Below are 19,185 nucleotides of genomic sequence, written 5' to 3' on the forward strand. Positions count from 1 at the left end.
CGGCGCCCGCCGCGGCCCGCGGCTCACCCGCCATCGCCCGGCTCCTCCTCCGCGACCCCCATCGGCCCCACCGCCGCCCGCGGCCGCCTCCGGCCCGGCCCCTCCCCGCGCCGCCGCGCGCAGTGATGACGTCACGGCTCCGCGCGCCGGAAGCGCTTCATGGGCTGCCGGAGGGAGTGGCGGTGACGCCGAGGGGCGCCCGTAGCGCCGGTTGCCGCGGCGACAGGAGGCGAGCACAGGGTGCCGACCGAGAGAACGGGGGCGGACCGCCGCCGGGAGAGAGCGCGGCCGGCTCCGAGCGGCCCGGGGGCGGGTGAGGCGCCGGTTCGGAGGAGAAACACCGTCCCGGGAGCGCGGCCGACCCCGGTGTGGGCGGTTCGGCGGCGGCCCGGGGTGGTTCGCGCGCCGATCGCCGTTCCGGGATTCGTCGCTGTCCCCCCGGCCCTTTCTCGCCCCGCGCTCCGGCGGGCGCCGCTTCCGGTGCTGCCTCGGCTCCCGTTCTTCGTTTCGTGGCGTTCATTGATCTTTGTGGCGACAAAAGGCTGCGTGGGGGAGAGCCGGGCCGAGTGCAGCGTCCCCCGACATCCCCCTCTCGTTGCCGTGCGCTGAGCCCCTCCGGCTCCGCAGCACTCCGCTCCCCGCAGCCCCCGGCGCGCGCTGTGCAGTCGTTGCGCTTTATTTCCTTCTCCCCGAAACCGTTAAACAAAAACGACCCGGGACGTTCGGCTGTCGCGCGGCCCCTCCTGTTGGCAGAACGGGCGGCACAGCGATTTACCCGCGGTACATCGGCAATGCCGGAGCGTGTTCTTAACGTGACCGCCACCATAAGGAGGGCGTACGCGGGTCCTGCCGCGTCCCGTCCTCTCAGAACGATCCGCCCGTACGTGAAGTTCGCACCTTTCAAGCATTCCACTCTGCGGCAGCGCCCGCCCGAAGCCCCGCCCCGGGGCCACCGCCTCCTTTCCGCCGCACCGCCCACAGGGCCGCGTCACGGGGCAGCGCTCCGCGGGACCGCCCCGCGCCTGACGTCATCAGCGACTGCCACGGGGCTCGCGCTGCTCTTCGAGAGCCGACGCCGTGTGTGCTTCCGCCGGGAAAAATAGTGCGCGGGGCCTTTTCTGCCTCGCCGCCGCTAGTCTCGCGCTCGCTTGGCGCCTCCGCGGCTGGGGCTGCCTGACCGTTTTTCGGGACCGACGCCGGCAGAGGCCGGGAGGTCGAGAGGAGCGGTCCGGGGCGCGGATCCCTCCGCCTGCGGTATCGGTGCTGAGGCCGATCCGCCGCCATTTTGAATGCCTGGCTCCTGCTGCCGCCTCCGCTCCAGGGACCGGCCCGGTGAGTGGGGCCGCGGCGCCCGTCCCCCCGCCCGTCCTCCCGCTGCTGCTCCGCTCCCTTCCCCGGTTCCTCCTCTCTTTCCGGGGGCGGCCGGCCGAGCTCTCGGTCGGCGTCGCTCACAGCCCGCAGGATCTCGCGGCCCGGGACCACGAGTGCCGCCGCGCCGCTTTCGGGGCGCTGCCCGCCGAACCCCCCAGCGTCCCGCCGGCCGCCCTCCCGCGGCTCCTCGTGCTCCGCCCGCCCTCGCTCGCTCTCTGCCGTTCCTACGGCCTCCGCTCGGTGCTTCGGGCCGTGGGCCCGCGCGGTCTCGGGACTTCGGGAGGCGGGGTACAGCGCTTCTTGCGGCCTTCGGGTTTCAGTGGCGGGCGCGGGCCGCCGTGTCGCGCGGCCCCGTTGCTGGGCTCGGTGACGCCGCGCGGCGCTTCGCGGAGGACGCGGCGGCGCTGCGGTAGTTCCGCTAGCGAGGAACGGCCTCAGCTCGGCGGCTGGAAGGCGGCGCGGTGCTCGGATCCTTCTTGGAGCCTTCTGTGTTCCTCCTCAGAAGCCCCGAGGCAAACCGCGGTTGTTTTACCGGTAGGCGTTGGTTTGGAAGCTGGGATGGTGGGACGGCTGCTTGTTCCGCGGCGCTTTCGGGTGCTTCGTGGTGCGTTCGGTTTTGAAGGCTTGAAGTCTGAGAGGAAAAATACGGAGTGAAGTGAAAGTGCTTCGGAAGGGCGTTTCACGTGCAGGACCCGAAGGGGCATTTGGGACTTGGCAGCTTAAGCAAAACAGAACGTGCTTCTCACTGTGTAGTGCTCCTTTCATCTAGCGTTTAAAATGACAGATTGAAGATTTTTTTTTCTGCTCTGATTCTATGCAGTAGCGTAAATCTCGGTCTTTTATATGCTCTTCCTCCCCTTTCTGTAAACTGTTTTTCCTCTGTTTATTTGCACACTCCCTTTCTACCACCAAACTTTTCTTTTTTCCTGCTCATACTCGGTGTTCAAACAGTGCATTTCAGTGGATACCCGAGAGCTGAATGAAGGCAGAAGGCTTTGTTCCTCGCAGGCAGTGTGCAGTGAGCCCTCACTTCTGCCTGGGAAGAGGAGAGGAACATACTTAAATTCCTGTGACTTGACAACAGGAAGGAAAGTCTGTTTGTGAGGGCATTCAGCTTTCCTGGCCCTGGTGCATGGGATAACCTTCAGGTTCCCTTTTTTTTTTATTTTTTTATTTTTATTTTTTTAATAGAAGGATATTCTCTTCCCTTTCTTTTCTCAAGTCCCTGTGACTTTTGATCTGACCTTTTTTTTTCCCAAAAGGTGCTGTAATTGAAGCGGAGTTCTTCCGTACTTTTGTTGGCAGTGTCCTGGCCGATGAGTGAGGGTGAAAGGTAAACCTTCCCAATCCTGGTAGCCTCTTTGCAGACAGGAGTTTTGAATCGGCATCATTGTAACCTGATGAAATCAGTAAGTTCATTTATGGAATAAAAAGGCTGTGAGCAGCAGAAAGGAGCTGAATCTGTCCGTTCTTTGACACGCAGACAGACTGCATGGGTTAAGATTTAGAAAGCTGACTTTCAAAGTATAAGGGCTAATACAATTGTTAATTGCTTCTGAAGTTAAAGGCATCGGCACAGCACCTCGTGCCTCTTTTACACTAATGTTTGCTCTTATTTTTGAATCGGTGATGTGCATCTTTAGACTGTTCCAGAGATAAGCTGTTTTGTTTAATAAGAGGGCAAACTCTTATGACTGAAAGTGATGTTAATTTGTCCTAGATCATACTAAGATGTTCTTTGAGGAAAACAGTCTCACATAGCTGTGTTCCTTTATCGGTTGTTTTGGTGTTAATAAACAAACATATGATAGCGTTACTCTGAAAAGAGTAGTGCAAGTGAATATCTGCTAATATTACTGCTGTTGGTAGCATTTGCTTTCATCTGGCGCTTTGGAGGTGCTGTAGATAAAGTCTGCATTTCTAGGTGGCAGTTACCTGTCGGTACAGCGGTTTGTTTTGATGCAGTGTAGGGGAAGGTGTGTGGTTTAGTCACAGGGCAGCGGCATGCATGCTGCCTTGCCTGCATGGTGCTTGTGCTGCCTTTCTTGTTTTTCTCAGTGTAGCTGGACGTGGGACCATCACAACCTCTGTGATTGTTTTTCAGCTCCTGTTTTTAGGCATGTTTTTCCGTACTTCTTTCCCAGGCCCTGCTGGTCTTTGTATAATGCAAAGTAATTCTAATGCCTTGTATTATCATTCTGTCTTGACACCCCACCTCCCCCTTTAATTTCTTTCTGCTATCCCAATGTTCCATATTTTCCACTTAATAGTTCCCTGTGTTGTAGGAAATAGTTCCTTCTTAAGAGAAATTATGTTCTCCTTTGAATGTTGTATGGTTGGTTGCTTTTTAGGAACTGTTGTGTGTTGCATTTGCCCTTAGTGATGATGGTGGTGCTGCTTGGTTAGGTGTGCTGTTTTCTGTATAAATATTGATAGTGCTAAACAGTGTGCCAGTATCTCTTTCTTATTTTTTTCTCAACAGTCTGATCTCTATTTGTAGTGTTTTATTTCTCTTTTTACTGCCAATTTGCCACTTTCTGTTTCTTTTCAGTTGTCTGACGGTAGTGCGGAGACCCCTGGCAGCGTTGCACAGATGAGGCCTGCGGTCTGTTCTGGTCAACCACTGCTGATTTTCCTTTCACACAGTCTATCCAGACATATCTTCTGCTGTCTTTTTGTGTTAGGATCGATCAGTTCTAATGAAGCAAGTAGGGGAATTCTGTTACTGATTGCAGTTGGAGTTGGGTCAGGTTTGAATTATGTAACTTCCCAAAAGCTGGGGTATGGGGCATTTTGTTTTTTAAGGAGTGTGATTGCATGAGTTGGGGGTAGGGCAGCTTAATCTGTGTACTGTAGACCTGTTTGAAAATGTATGCTTGTACATTCTTTGGCTGCTTTGTAGGATGAGCTGGGTTCGGAAATGCAACTTAAAGGAGAATCTGTAAGCAGGATTGTATCCTATTGGAAGAGAAGGCGTAGGCTGTGCCCCTGGACAGCCACGCTGTGCTCTGGGCAGTTCTGTGAGCCTCAGTGGGCTTTGTCCATTGCCAGACCTTAAGGAATTGAAAACTGATGTTCTGTCCTGAAGAAGTTCTTAAGCAGTGACTTTCTGACCGCTTGTTTTTGAGTGTTCATTAATATAGTGAAAGAGTAATTAAAAAAAAATCCTTGGTTTTATTAGTAGTAAGGCATAGGCTAACATGTCTGAAGAGATTCCAGAGGGGTAGAGCTCAAGTTGGCTGCATGTTCAAGGCTCATGGGTCTTGAGACTGAATTTCCTGATAGCTGAATGTAAGTTGACTGAAGCACTTGAGTATTTTGCATGGGTCTTGTGCTGCTTGCAGACATAAGATGTTAATTGCTGAACAGCTGCCTTTGAATACTGTGGTATTCTCAAGTAGGTTTGTAGTAAGGTTCTATACTTAAATATTTATTTTGGGGATAGTAAACTCTTCAAACTTAAAACAGTACAAACATACCTAATAAAGGGCTGCAAGGGAGGAGAAAGTACCTGTTTGGAAACATAATGTATAATAAAATGATTTTAATATGTTACGATTTTTGTTTTGCTGGTTGATGTGGTTTTTTTTTTTTTGTTTTGTTTTGTTTTGTTTGGGTAGTTTACCAAGAATGAGTTGCATGAAGGAGGAATACCTTCCTGGTTGGTTTGGTGAAGAATTAACTGAGTTGGAGAGGGAGGAATTTAGGCACCAATTGTCCAGCCGCAGGAGCTAATCTGAGTTAGATATCTAACTCTTTTCTTATGCAACTGGCTATTGGGTAAAGAAGGCCTCAAAGAATAAGGCCTTCAAACTGATAAAGTATGAAAAAAAATCTGTTGTTCCTACTGTTAGGTTCTTGTCAGGTATTCAGGGATAATCCCTGATTTCTGGACTGTATGGGTAGCAAACAAATGGCATGGAGTGCTTCTGCTGTAAACAAAATGAGGAAAGAGGTTGAATGGGAGCTGTTAAGTCAGGGCCTGCACTGCTGATTGAGCACCTGGAGGCGCAGGTGAAGGCAGTTCAGCTGTGTTCCTTGGTCAAACTGTGGAAAAGAGAGATAAGATGATGGGGTCTTGATCTACAAAATGTTCTTCAGGTTGAGCTTTGTTTAGTGTTTGAGGCGCAGTTCATTTTTTTGTTAGTAAACATCCCATTAGTCATTGTATGGTAATTGAGTCACAGCCTGAAGCACTGATTGAGCAGCTGGGGAAAGGACCCGGTCAGCCCTGGGAGCACAGGTGAAGCAGTTCAGCTGTGGGGCCAGAAGGGGTGGAGGCTGGCTGCAGCTCTTAGACCTCATTGAAGGGCTGACTGCCACTGGGGAAGGGGCTCTGGTTGGAGATGCCTCCTTGGTGAAGCTCTCCTTTGCAAACCTGGAATCTTCTGATAATGGTGAGCAATCTTCTTTCCTTCATAGCACCTCTCTATTGTGCCGATCCTACTGTCATTACACCTCTGGTGAAACACCTTTTCCTGTCGTGTTGACCTGTGCGATTGCTACAGAGGCGATTGCTTTTATAATTTGCACTGCTATTTGTGTTGGCGTGGAAGGAGCAAGAACATATGTATGTTCTGTATGGAAGGAAAAGTGTTAATTAACCCTGGAAAACAAGGCTTGCTACTTTGAAAGATGTTCTAAGCCAGATAAAGTTAAATTTCAGGTGTGCTATTCCTAGATGGTATGGATGTCCTCTGTGTTCGTTGTCTTGTGCAGTGAAACATCTCTGAAATGCGGAGTTCTGTCCAACTTTACTGTTAGTGGCACTTTGCTATGCAATAGCTTCATGGTTACCTGAGACTGATTTTCTGAATATTTTAAATGGTTCATAGTGTTAATTTCAAGATCCTTCCTGATATTGAGACAGATTTTATAGCACATTGCTTAGTATGTCTTACAGTTCTGAATTCTTAATCCTATTTGTATTTTGATTGTATGGTTCTTCACTAGCGCTTGTCAGTAAACACAACTGATCCATGGCCTCAGTTCCTTCCTTCAGCGAAGTCTGAATGCTTGCATGTCAAATCCCAGTACAATTCTGGCACCGTAAGGTTTTGCTGCCTTGACGGGCCGTGGCACAGTCGTGCTGCAGGTTGTCCATCCTTTGTTCACGCTATCGGGGGAATCCGAAGTATTTGTCAATAAATCTTTGTGCCTTTTGTCATACTGCAGCTTAATAAAAGTGCTGACTGCATATCCATGGAGTCCATGAGACCTTGTGCCTGTCTTGCTGTTGTTGCTTGTCGTTGTTCTCAGTGGGTATAGTTTCGAGTTATGGAGTGCTTGGCAGTGTGAATGCGGGAAAATGTTTGTTTCCTGTTGTTCTGTGTTGATTTGGTTACAGGGGGGAGGATGCTTAGGTGTGTTTCTTGAAAGAAGCGAGAAAAGGGGAATCACTGGAGTCTTCTTCATTTAGTAGAAGTTGGTTGTTTTTTTTTTTCTTAGCTGTGCATCTGCAAATGCGTGCCGGTCAGGTGTGTATCTGGTGAGGTAGTTGCTATCTTGTGTGAATTGGATGTCTCACATCCTGGAGGAATATCCATGCAACCTTGTTGCCTCCATTCAAGCTCTTCTGATTGCTTTTCTGTTATGGATTTTTTCTACCAAGGCTAATTGTATGCAGTCTCGTGTCTTACTGCCTGCAAAGCAACGCATTGTGGATTTGATACTAAATTAATGGATGGGGGCATCCAGAGGAACATGAGATTGTACAGGATTTTGTTGATGGCTTCGTGGGTCACCTTTCTGAGTACTGAAGTGTGCCGTCCTCAGCATGCTGCAGGAGTTCTTGGGGTCTGGAGTGGGAAATGTGAATCTTGAGTTTTGTTAACTTTTGATACCTGCACGAAGCTTGGTTTGTTGTCTCACGAGGTGTGCATTTACAGTGATTAGCTTTCCTGATTGCTGCAAGCTGTAGGTCTTCAGTGACCAAGGGACATCTGTAGGTGATGTCAGAATGCTAGCAGAGATGAGCAGGCAGGACATGAACATGGCTGTTTAGGGCATCCCTGCCACCTTCATTCAGATGTCTGCACTGTGTGTGTGGCTGTATTTTTGAATGGAGTAGTGGTGTCATCCCTAGCAGTCCCTGTTGGCTTGTTTTCTCCCAATTTTGTAATTATTTACTCTCTAGATCTGTGTCAACACCGTTGTGATGTGTCACCTGATACAGTCAGTGGTGTCAGAGCTGCCATTAAAGTTTCTGAGGGTAATGTGGCTCTTCCAGGTGCAGGTCAGCTAGCTTTAGCCTGGAGAATTGTCAAAATCTAGGCTATCTTCTCTCGGATCACTTCAGCTTTTTTGAGGCGGAGTGAAACATACTTCTTGGTCAGCATGAGATTGGTATTGCTTTGTATGATAAGAGTTCGGGAGCTCCTCTGTTCTGAGGAGCAGAAGCTTGAGATGATCAGTAACCTGATGGTCCTGCACTTAAGGATGGCTTAGTGCAGGAGGCCATGCTCCACGTCTTTCCAGCTCCATCTTGGTTCTCCCAGAGCTGTCTGCTCACACTGCCTTGTGTCACGTAAGCTCAACTATTCTGTTTGAAGGCTTCTCATTTGTAGAGGAAAGTAATGCCACTGGTTTTCAGATGTACAGATGGCCTCGTGGCATGCTGGGTCCCAGGCATGCTGTCTGTAGAGCAGTGGAAGGAGTGGAATCAGTCTCCTCTGTCAGAGTGAGCCTGTGATTATTATTAATGAGACATTGTTATTAATGATGATTAAGTTATTGCCTATAGGCTGCTGAGATGTATACCTGTTTATGGGAACTGTTGAGTCACGTCCTGAAGCACTGATTGAGCAGCTGGGGAAAGAACCCAGTCAGCCCTGGGAGCACAGGTGAAGCAGTTCAGCTGTGGGGCCAGAAGGGACGGAGCCTGGCTGCGGCTCTTAGACCTCATTGAAGGGCTGACTGCCACTGGGGAAGGAGCTCTGGTTGGAGATCCCTCCTTGGTGGAGTCCTTCCTGTGAGCCTCGATCTTTGGAGATGGATGAGCACTTCTGCTTTCCCTTTGAAATACCATCCTATCTGTGCTCATCCCTTTGTTGTTACACTCCTGTGTCGCCCTTCCACTGTGTTAATCTTTCCCATTGTAACAGCCTGCAGTGCTGTTTTTATTTTCAGTTCCTTCCCTGTTTTCCAACAAAAGCATGGCTTATCAAAAGCAGTTTGAAAGGGTGTTTGAAGGGGAAGGGGTATGGGATGTGGTCGGGGCTTCAAGTGGGCTGTTTTGGGGTTTGTCAGACTGTTGCATAAACAAAGCACTTTGCAGTGACCGCCTACCCAGAGAGGCTGTTAAAAGTCCATGGGGAAATAAGAGGAGGGACTTCCCTTTTTTCACAAGGACGTGCTGTGGCGCAGCCATGGTTCAAATGCTGGGCGCGGCGCTTTCTTTGCACCTGTCCTTCTGGAAGGACGCAGGAGAATTGTGGACCATGCAGACAAGCAGTAATGGACCTGCTTTATTATTTTTAATTCCATTTTGCTTTATTATTTATAATTCCATAACCAGTCATGGAATGACTCCGATTTTGGGCTGCAGGTCTCAGACTGAAAAGATGAGGTAGGAGTGTGAAGTGTGTAAGATGATGAGCTCCTTAGTATTGCTAACTAGGTAATTTGTTATCATCTCCATAGGATTATTGGGAGCATCGACTGCAATAAGGACTTGAATCTGCAGAACAAATGAATGAACTGTCTTTCCATGTGTTATGCTTGGAACTTAAGTAGTGACTTGCAGAATACTGTTGATTCTAGAAGTTCACCTGGATTCAAAATAAAAACAGATCTACCTTTTTATTTTTGTAGGCCTTGACACTTTTTTTGCTTTAGAAATTATACTGCAAGTTGCTGAAGTCTGCAGTAGAACAGATTTGTACGTATGCGTGCTGACCTGGCTCTTCCAGTCTTCCACGGGCTCCTGCTGCTGTGAGAAACAGGATATCAAATGGAGTGAGCTTTGATCAGACCTGGTAGGGCCACTGCGTTTCTGATCTGCTTTCTGTCTGTGCCCTTTTAGGGCGCTGAAGAGTTGGTAGATGGTGTTCTTGTCAAAGAGCAATCTGAGTTAAAGACTGCTATAGAAGTGAGGGGCCAACTTTAATTAGGGGGAACTTTTTAGGAGCCTCAGAGATCTCTACCAACACAACACATCAAATCAAAAACTAAACCTAAACAGATGTTGTTATAAGATTTAATAGAATCTTGAGAGGTGGCATCCTACCTGACTTCAAAATAATTCTGAGGTAGACAAATCTCATCCCATAGCTTTTATTTACATTCACCTCCAAAGATAAGCTCCTAAAGACAGGTGGTAGGCTGTATAGTGGGCTGTGGTTGTCAGAGTTGCCCAGTCTGCAGTGCCATCGTGCACTTATGTTTACTGCTTTTTGCTAAATTACAACAGAGTAAAGCAGTGCATCCTGACAACAGCTGCCAGCGATCTAGCGCATGCTAAGTAGGAACGTCAGCTTACTTTGCAGTAACTCTTGCATAGTTACCTAATTTTACAAGACATTTAAAACTGTTTCTTTTCTTAGTATTTTCCTTTTTTTAATTGTTCAATCTTAGTTTCTCATTCTGAAGTTTTCTATGCAAGTTACTGGGCAGAGGTTTTTTGCACAGTAGTTAAAAAATATTTAACTCAGGATAGAACAAGTATTTTATTGTGGATGTAAACAGGAGGAAATGATGTGGCAAATGGATAGAACCAAGTTTCCTTTAGTTTGAGAAGCTTTGGGGCTTTGTGAGTGCTGGCAGTTTGTTTCGAGGATATATATTTTGTTGCAGTATTGAAAATCTCTTGCCAATTTTTCCCAGTTTTCAAGAGTAATTATTTGTGGCTGTTCCTTGAAGATGACGCTTAGCATCCGCAGTCTCCAGAGGTGGCATTACAGTAGGTGTGCACCAAGGTGCAGCTCTTGGTGCTTAGCAGGGTTTTCGTATGCTGTTTGTATGTTCCTACAGCCTTACTTTACTGTTGAAAGATTGTGGCTCTACCACTATCAGAGCTCTGTTAGTTCAGTGCAGCACTCTGTTCTAAGGGTTTAAACATTCCCATCTAACTAAAGATTTCTCTGTGTTGTATGGATGTGATGCTGTGTGAGGAAGATCCTTTCAGAGGATTTTCAAAACCTTTGAGACATCACAGCCCTTATTAAAAGAATGTTATTACAGTATTCAAAGGCCTTTTGTGTCTCATGTTCAAATGCTGTTCTGGAGGCAGCTTTCTTACTTCCCTTTCACCATTCCTACCCTTATTAGTGTGGCATCTGAATGTTTGGGCAGCATAGATTTGTTTTGTATCACAGTAATGTGAGGAAATCTTACAGCTTGTGGAGAGGCAAGGCTGAGGATTGGGGAGTCCAGTTATCTTGATCCTTCACTTCACAGTACTTTGAGGAAGATAAAATATCTCTACATACACTTTTCAAAATGTAATACTTTGTGTCTCTGCGAATTTGAGCTCTTGAGACATGAAGATGGGCAATTGGAATGTGAGGGGCTGTTTGGTTGGACTGACCGAGGAGATGCAGCGTTGAGATTGAGTGCTGTAACAGTCTGAGTTTATAGTTCAGATCCATTGAGCAACGTTCAGCTGCTTGTCTGCGAGGCCACCGTTACTCATTGTAACATGCCTGTCTGTTTTTCTGGTGCAGCACACGGGTTGCCCTGCTGAATGTGAGCTTCCCAGCTGTCCATTCATTGTGCAGTCACACCTGTTGTGCCATGCCAGCCAGTCAGCATGATGTCTGAATGTGTCTCTTTGATATGGTAGCACTTAAAATTTATGGCACTGATTTAGGAGGATGGTGACACACAGATGATCTGTGACTGGCTGCTGTGTTGAGTAACATTTTACACATTGGTGTGATTTTGTGATTTAAAAATGACTTAGCTAATCTTGCAGTTTAATGTGGATGAAAGAATTCTGTAGATAAGTTTGCATAGATTTATCCTCATGAAAGTCAAAAGTCTGCTTTGCTGAGCATAAACTACAGTTAGGTTTTGCGGTTGAACTTCCTAAACTTTTTTTGGGCGGGAGCCATTTTTCTCTTGAAATACATTCAGGAGAATGCAGTGCTCTCTAGGTCGGGTAGTACCCATCACCTGGCAAAATGAAACTACCTGAACTTCAAGTAGCATGTGCTTTTTTTAAATAAAAAAAAAAAAAGCAAGTCATCTTCATGCAGTTCTGTGAGAGGCTTTGTCACATTGCCTCTGAAGAAATGATTGTTCTGGCTGGTATTTAATAAACGTACAGTGTCTCCTTGATTCTGAAGTGCAACCACACTGTTCGTATTATCTTCCATCAGCATTTTCTGATGTCTTTCCCCCCTTAAAGGAAGAAGGATGCACGGCACAAGTATGTGAGATTTATGAAGTGTGGCTCTCTGAAATACCTGTCTGAAAACTTCTGCTAGTTATTTAACAGCATTGTTTTTTGTAAAGGAGATTTGTGTCCCATATTGTTGAGATTTCAAGGATCAAACCTCTTCGGTGGGAGGCAGAAGATAAGAACATGAACATACCTTGCTGAGTACTGCTCTTATCTATTTCGGACTGGGAATCACGTTACGTTCACTTGGCAGCTTGTTCAAAGCATAGCAGTTTCTGCTTCTAGAAAAGCAGTTGTGAGAACTTCTGTTCATGGAAGGTACAATGAATTCCTGTGGCCTTGGGTATGCTTTTAACCATGCTAGTGAAGCTGTTTGCCTTTTTTAAATTCTTCCATTTATATAATTATAAGGGAAGAAAGAAGAATATGCTGAACTGAGACAATGATGAAGTTCTCAGGTACAGTAGAAGGCTTATGGATCTCTTTCTTCTCCCAGAGGATGCCAGCCCCCATCAGACTGCGGGAGCTGATCCGGACCATCCGGACAGCAAGAACCCAGGCAGAAGAGCGTGAGATGATTCAGAAGGAATGTGCTGCGATCCGGTCATCCTTCCGAGAGGAAGATAACACATACAGATGCAGAAATGTGGCAAAGCTGCTGTACATGCACATGCTGGGATACCCTGCACATTTTGGACAGGTAGGTTGGTCTTCATTGCTGCTACAGTGTGTGTATGTATACCAGTATGCTTCATGTGTTTTGAGTGCGTGGGCTGCTTTGGAGCAGAACTAGAGCAGTTTTGCTTTGAGATGTTTTGAGGTTTTGTCCTCGCGCATGTTCAGAACCTGCATTAGTTAGTTTTGACTACGACAAAGACACTTCCTGTCTGAAACCTGTTCTTATGTATTTTGTTATGAAACTTGCAGTTAGTCTGCTTTACCCAGGCTGTCTGCTCCTTGCTGCAGGTGTGTCTTGCAGAGCAGTAGTTAAACTACGATCTGGTAAGTATGAGTATTTCTGGATGGCATCTTGAAGTTGTGTACCTGATAGAAACTGCCAGATGTTTTAAAGGTGTTTCTTATTTAGGAGTTTCCTTATTCTGAAGTAATTTATTCTAGGCAGGTAATAGTTGGTCTGTTCCCAGCAATAAAGGATTGGTGTTTCTTGTCCCCATTTTAGTGAAGAGATTTGGAGAATGCTGATGTGAGTTTTGACTTATTTTCCATGTAGTGTTCCTCAGTCAAATTGTGGAAAAGAGAGATAAGATGATGGGGTCTTGATCTGCAAAATGTTCTTCAGGTTGAGCTTTGTTTAGTGTTTGAGGCGCAGTTCATTTTTTTGTTAGTAAACATCCCATTAGTCATTGTATGGTAATTGAGTCACAGCCTGAAGCACTGATTGAGCAGCTGGGGAAAGGACCCGGTCAGCCTTGGGAGCACAGGTGAAGCAGTTCAGCTGTGGGGCCAGAAGGGATGGAGGCTGGCTGCAGCTCTTAGACCTCACTGAAGGGCTGACTGCCACTGGGGAAGGGGCTCTGGTTGGAGATGCCTCCTTGGTGAAGCTCTCCTCTGCAAACCTGGAATCTTCTGACAATGGTGAGCAATCTTCTTTCCTTCATAGCACCTCTCTATTGTGCCAGTCCTGTCATCATCACACCTCTGTTGTAATGCCTTTTCCATTGTGCCGATCTGTCCAATTGCTGCAGTCATAATGTAACCAGGGCCTCAAATTGTCTTTGAGTTTGGACTGTACTTTGAATTTAGGGGGGATCACCTTATTTCTACATCGTTGGGTTCTTCTCCCAGAGAAAAGAGTTGTTTGAGATGTAGCAACTCTGATGTAACAGGAAAACAACTATGCTGACTGTAGCATACCATCCTCTGGCCTTGGTTCTCATACAATTTGTCAGTTGTATTTCTGGCCAAGGCTAAGAAGAGATTTTAGCAATTATTATTTAAGTTGAAATCTTTTGTGTCGTCAGCTTTTATGACTGGAAGGAATCTTTCAAGATACTGGTGTTATGTAGGTGATTTTATATGATCCTTGTTCTTTCTCCAAAACAATGTGCTGGGGGACTATTGAAGGCAGATGCCATTCCAGCAGTAGTAGAATTTTGAAGATAGGCAGTCCAGCATTATAAACAAGAAGTTTCAGAGTGACAGCATGAATGAGTAGGAAATTCATTTTGATGAAAAACGGGAGAGCCACAGGCTGTTAGATCCCATGTCTGGTTTTATCCTTAAGACAGACATTTGACTTCAGCTAGTGTTATGAATGGGGTAACCATTAATAAGTGTTCAGAGAAGGTGTCAGAAGAAGCAAATGGCTGATCTGCTTCTTTCCAAGACAGGATTCCTCCACTTTGATTCAGGAAATCTTGTGTTACATCTAGCCAGTGCATGCTGAGATGCAGTGCATGGCAAACTGTCTTGAGCGCGTGTTAAAATCGGGTTATGATTAGAAGGTATTGGGCATCCACTTTTTTTTTTTTAAAGTTTTATTTCCCCTGCAAAAGAATGCCAGTCAGAAAGGTGTCTATGTCAGTAAAAACTGTGAGTTGTAATCTGGCAATAGACCTGTATTATCAGGCTTTGTTGATGTATCTGTTACAGCACTGAGGCAGCAGATCTTAATTGCTGTTCCTTTGAATGAAATGGATATAGTGACATCAAGAATTCTTCTACTAATTAAACAGAGCTTCACTTCATTGTGTTGCTCAGCAGTGCTGTGCACTAAGCTAATTTGCATGTATTTGTATAATGTGAAGCAAACTGGTCAGCTTTTTGCGGGGTAAATTTCAGTAATATCATACAAATTTAAAAGTGCTGGAAACATCAGTCATTAGTTTCCTTCTGGTTTTTCTTTTAGATGTTTGTCTTGCCTTCTTTAGCTCTTATGCTGTAGCTGTGAGGCCATTGGTTCCACACTGCACTTCTGCAGAGCATTATGTAAGAAAGCACCTTTTAAACTTTTCTGGGGAAAAAATGGGTCAGTCACTGTAAAGATAAGAGGTAAATACGCAGTGTTATGTACCTTATCTCTTGGTTGATCTTGCCCTCTCATGCGTGTTCAGTTATCTCTTTGTATGACTGATCTTACTGCTTAGAGGTATTTCTTCATCCAGGTTAATCTTAGATAACTGAATTTGCTTTCATTCAATCTTTTCCTTGTCAGTTGGTCACTCAGCTCAAGCTAGATGATTATGTGGCAACTTCTTGCATAGCAGTGTTATATATTCCGATTCTGTGCAGTTGTGAGAACTTGTTAGTAGCTAGGTCATAGCATTTATTTTCTCTGTCACGTTAAATTTAATTTTCTTACAAGTTTTTCAGCAGCCAGTAGCTTTGCTCTCTTGATGCACGTGCACTTCTCGCATCTCCCTGTTCAAAAACAGTTCTGTTCAAACTTCCTTATAGTGAAGGACTGTGAAAACCTTTTCATGCTATCCTTTATTTTTGCCTATGCAGGCCTTTTTTGTGTCCTTTAAAGTAGGTCTATTGGAAGCTTTGTCTCATCCCCTCCATACATCCATTGTGTGCTTACTTGCTGCCCTAGCTAACTTGCAGAACGAACTTAGGGCATGTGCTTGTGAGAAGATGAGTCTTTTACCTGTTTTGAGAAGCCATTTTTGCTGCTTTGTCTGTGTAGCGGAAATGCTGAAGTCACAGCTTGAAACAGTGATGGAGCACCAGGTGGGAAGGCAGGGCCAGCCCAGGGGAGTTCAAGTGAATGCGGTGATGCACCCAGGTGATGAGAAGGGCTGGGGCTGGGATCCACCCCTTCCCAGACCTCATTTAAGGGTTGGCAGTGGAGGTGAGGGTATCTTTGTGCAGATCCCTGTGTACCTGAGGCCTTTCAAAGGTAAGTAAATCTTCTTCCTTTGTTTCTGTGTCTAGGCTGCTGCATTTGGGCCTGTCCTCATTTGCAGCAGTCAGAGACTTTGCCACCCTGCTATAAGCATTATACTTTCCATCGTGTTATAGTGTAACATGCTGGAAAGTAGAGATATGCTTATATGCAATTGATTATCGGTTAGTGAGATACTTCAGTGCATAGTGATGTTACTGTTTGTATTTTTGAACTAAGAACATGTTTAAGAATTAGCTAGCAGCTAAACTCTGAAGTTATCTGAGTGTAAGTGGCAGCTAGGCATGTTATCAAGGAATTTCCTTTATATTTTTGAATACAGCTGGTATGTTTTTACATGATAGAAGGGATGTGATGTTTGTAGTGGCTGCAATGCATGTGATTTTAGATTCTGAAGTTCATACAGAAGTTACAGGATTGCAGGACAGCGGGAACTGACATATATGACTGTGTCTAAAATTTATCTAGCAAGTTACTTAGTTACAGATCATAATCATCGAAATTGTTGTTGACATCTTAACAGAGCACTGATTCTCTCCCTGGTGGGTAGATGTACCCATTACAGTGCAAAATAAATAAATAAATAGATAAAAAAATTCCAAGGTCTATCAAACATGGCATATCTTTGGATTTTTTTCTGGATTTCTGGATTTTTTTTTTCTTTTTTAACTGATAGTTCTTATCTGTGTTATTTTTCTCTTTTGTGCTCTGATCCTGCTTATCTGGTATGTATGAGGTAATGGAAGATCAGCAGAGGATTGTTATTTCAGGGCAGCAGACTTACTATTGATTTTGCTGCTTCCTTGCTGGAATCTTTAGGCTGGTCATTCAGCCTTTGTTTTCCATATCATCAAAATGGGAATAGAATGTACTTTTAAAAATATATTATGAGAGAGACCTAAATTAGTTAATATCAGAGTTCAAACTCTTTCTCTTCTAGTTGAGAAATAGTTTAAGCTAATTCTTCTTTCTTTTTTTTTTTTTCCCCAGTTGGAGTGCCTCAAGCTCATTGCCTCTCAGAAATTCACAGACAAGCGCATTGGGTATTTAGGTGCCATGTTGCTGCTGGATGAGAGACAGGATGTCCATCTTCTTATGACCAATTGCATCAAGAAGTAAGGGTACCAGAAAACATTTGTGTTTAAAAAAAAAAAAAAAAAAAAAAACCAAAAAACTCACAACTTCCATTCATTGAATCATTCAGGTTGGAAAATACAAGTAAGATCATCTAGTCCAACCCTTAGCTTATTACATGGGTAGATAGTGACAAGACAAGGGGGAATGCTTATGAATTAAAGGAGTGAAAGTTTAGATTAGACGTTGGGGGGAGTTTTTCACTGAGAGGGTGATGAGATGCTGGAGCAGGTTGTCCACGGAGGTGTTCAAGACCAGGTTGGATCAGGCCCTGGGCAGCCTGATGTAGTGTTCAATCTACTGGCTGGCAGCCCTGCCTGCATTGATGGGAGTTGGAACTTGAGGTCCCTTCCAACCCAGGCCATTCTGTGATCATCACTATGCCCGGTAGACCATGTCACTCAGGGCAACATCTACTCTTTTCTTGAGAACCTTCAGGGATGGTGAGTCCACCATGTCTGTGGGCAGTCAGATCCAATGCCTGACCACTCTGAGAGTAAATTTTTCCTGATATCCAATATGAATCTCCCTTGGTGCAACTTAAAGCCATTACCTTTTTTCCTATTGCTGTTATCTGGAAAGAGGCCAACCCCCAGCTCTCTACAACTCCTTCCAGGTAGTTGCAGAGACTAATGAGATCCACCTCCCTTCCTCCCTCACCTCCTCTTCTCCAGACTAAAGAATCCCAGTTCTCTCAGCTGCTCTTCAGTAAGGCCCTTTGTGGCTTCCTTGCCTCTCTCTGGACGTGCTGCAAGGCATCGATGTCCTTCTTGTAGTGAGGGTCCCAAAACTGAACACAGTGCTTGAGGTGTGACCTCAGCAGTGCCAAGTATAATTCCACATTCAAGAATTAAATGATCTCCCTGCTTACAAAGTAGGAAAGAGACAGGCATGCAGTTAGTAATGCAGCATTGCTGAAGGTCCACGTACCTTTTAAATAGTAATAAATCAGGATATTTTCTTAACACTGCTAAAACACTGTAGGTCAGGTTATCCTCTGTTACAATACTGTATCTCTGTACTGTATCTCTGGTTCTATTTGTTTACTTGTGCTGATGAGCTCTGAAGTTTTTGACCTTGGGAGTCAAGACTGTGTATGCTGCCTTCTTTTTAAGGTTGACCTAACAGTACTGATGTGTGATTTTCCTCGGAAGCAAGGCAGCAACTTGGAATGTGCTGTCTGCTTGGTATCTTCCTGAAATTGGTCAAGAAAGGATGAGAAATAAGGATTGTTTTTTTCCTCAGTTTCTTTACTTTTAAAATCTTTCTAGTGAAGTGCTGCTAAACCAGCACTGTTTCATATTATAGTTAAGTGAAGGATGATTGGTCTGTTTCTAATGATGGGCAGTCTTTTTTCAAGATGGGCGGGAGAAGGAGTGGAACAACTGGGGTCTAGTTGTTTTATCCTTGTTCCTGCTTGTATGTGGTATGTCTGGTTTTATTTACCTTTTGAACATAAACCTCTTGAGTAATAGTAAATGAAGTATTAGTAAGATTGATTGCTTGGACTGTGTCCTCAAAGTGCTTGGGAAGTCTTGACAAGACTGTGGGCCTTGGGATCTACAAATGTTTGGTCAAGTATTCTTTTATTGAATTGTCAAACCTGTGAGACTCTTCCATTAGAAATAGGCTGCTGTATTAACATCTTTTTTTGATTGCTTATGCTAAAACGAATTTGTGTGGTAAGGGTGGGATGAATTTGACATGAGCCGGGCTGAAGCTAAACAAAACTGGGAGATAGCAACCCACTTAGGTGGTGGGAAGCTTATTGCTTCCTCGCCTGCCACTTTGTCGTGCTTTCATCAGTGTCTTATCACCACAACCTAGATCTTCCATAAAAACAAGTGGACACCCTTGTGTAGCAGCATGTACTTGCTATATTCACTGTTACGTATTGCTGCCCAAAACTTGCTGAAATAAGGAAACAAAAATCAACCCATTTTAATGGCAGGTGTACTCTGTTATTTTATTTGCATATTGCCATAACTTCTATATATTACATCAGAATGCTCTCTTTTCTGCATGTTGTATGAATCTGGTTGCATACTGCTTGCTTCCCCTGTACTCCTGTCATGCAGTCACCAACTCACCCCCCAAACAGGAACCGTATTTTTATGTTCTTCACATTTGTGAATGAATCCTGGATGCTGTGGTGACAGGAGTACCAGGTGTTCTGATGGAAAATTGGTTGAAGTCAGTTTTTAAAAGCTGTTGTAATTGCTGTATGGAAGCTGTATTGTCTCATACTTAGTGGTTGATGGTTGGTGGGTGGCCTCAGAAGTAGTGTCTGCTTATGGGTATTGCACTTTGCAATTTCCAGAGGCTAACAGCATTTCCGTATGGATTACTTGCAAGCTCTGTGAGTAGTGGGTTTTGTTAATTTTGTACGTTGTTTTTGTTATCCTCCATCCTGAGCCAGAATATCTTGCATAGATTTTGTTTTTAATGCTGTTCAGTTTGTAAATATGAA

General features: G+C 45.2%; 1 protein-coding gene across 3 annotated transcripts in view; it reads left to right on the forward strand.

Moving 5' to 3' along the window:
* Positions 1-1,225: 1,225 nt before the first annotated feature.
* Positions 1,226-19,185, forward strand: part of AP1G1 (adaptor related protein complex 1 subunit gamma 1) — a 40,644-nt gene continuing 22,684 nt past the window's right edge. The window contains exons 1-3 of one of the 3 annotated variants that reach the window (XM_042821844.1): positions 1,226-1,332; positions 12,210-12,413; positions 16,572-16,696. In XM_042821844.1, coding sequence (XP_042677778.1) covers positions 12,213-12,413; positions 16,572-16,696 — 326 coding nt within the window. In that variant the 5' untranslated portion in view covers positions 1,226-1,332; positions 12,210-12,212. Of the gene's footprint in view, positions 1,333-1,881; positions 1,906-10,494; positions 12,032-12,209; positions 12,414-16,571; positions 16,697-19,185 lie in introns of those variants that run through there. The other 2 variants (XM_042821847.1, XM_042821846.1) reach the window with 2 other exon arrangements.

The sequence above is a fragment of the Centrocercus urophasianus genome, unplaced genomic scaffold (assembly GCF_019232065.1).
Source record: "Centrocercus urophasianus isolate 14NV4802_14NV808 unplaced genomic scaffold, USGS_Curo_1.0 seq_2, whole genome shotgun sequence".
Lineage (NCBI taxonomy): Eukaryota > Metazoa > Chordata > Aves > Galliformes > Phasianidae > Centrocercus > Centrocercus urophasianus.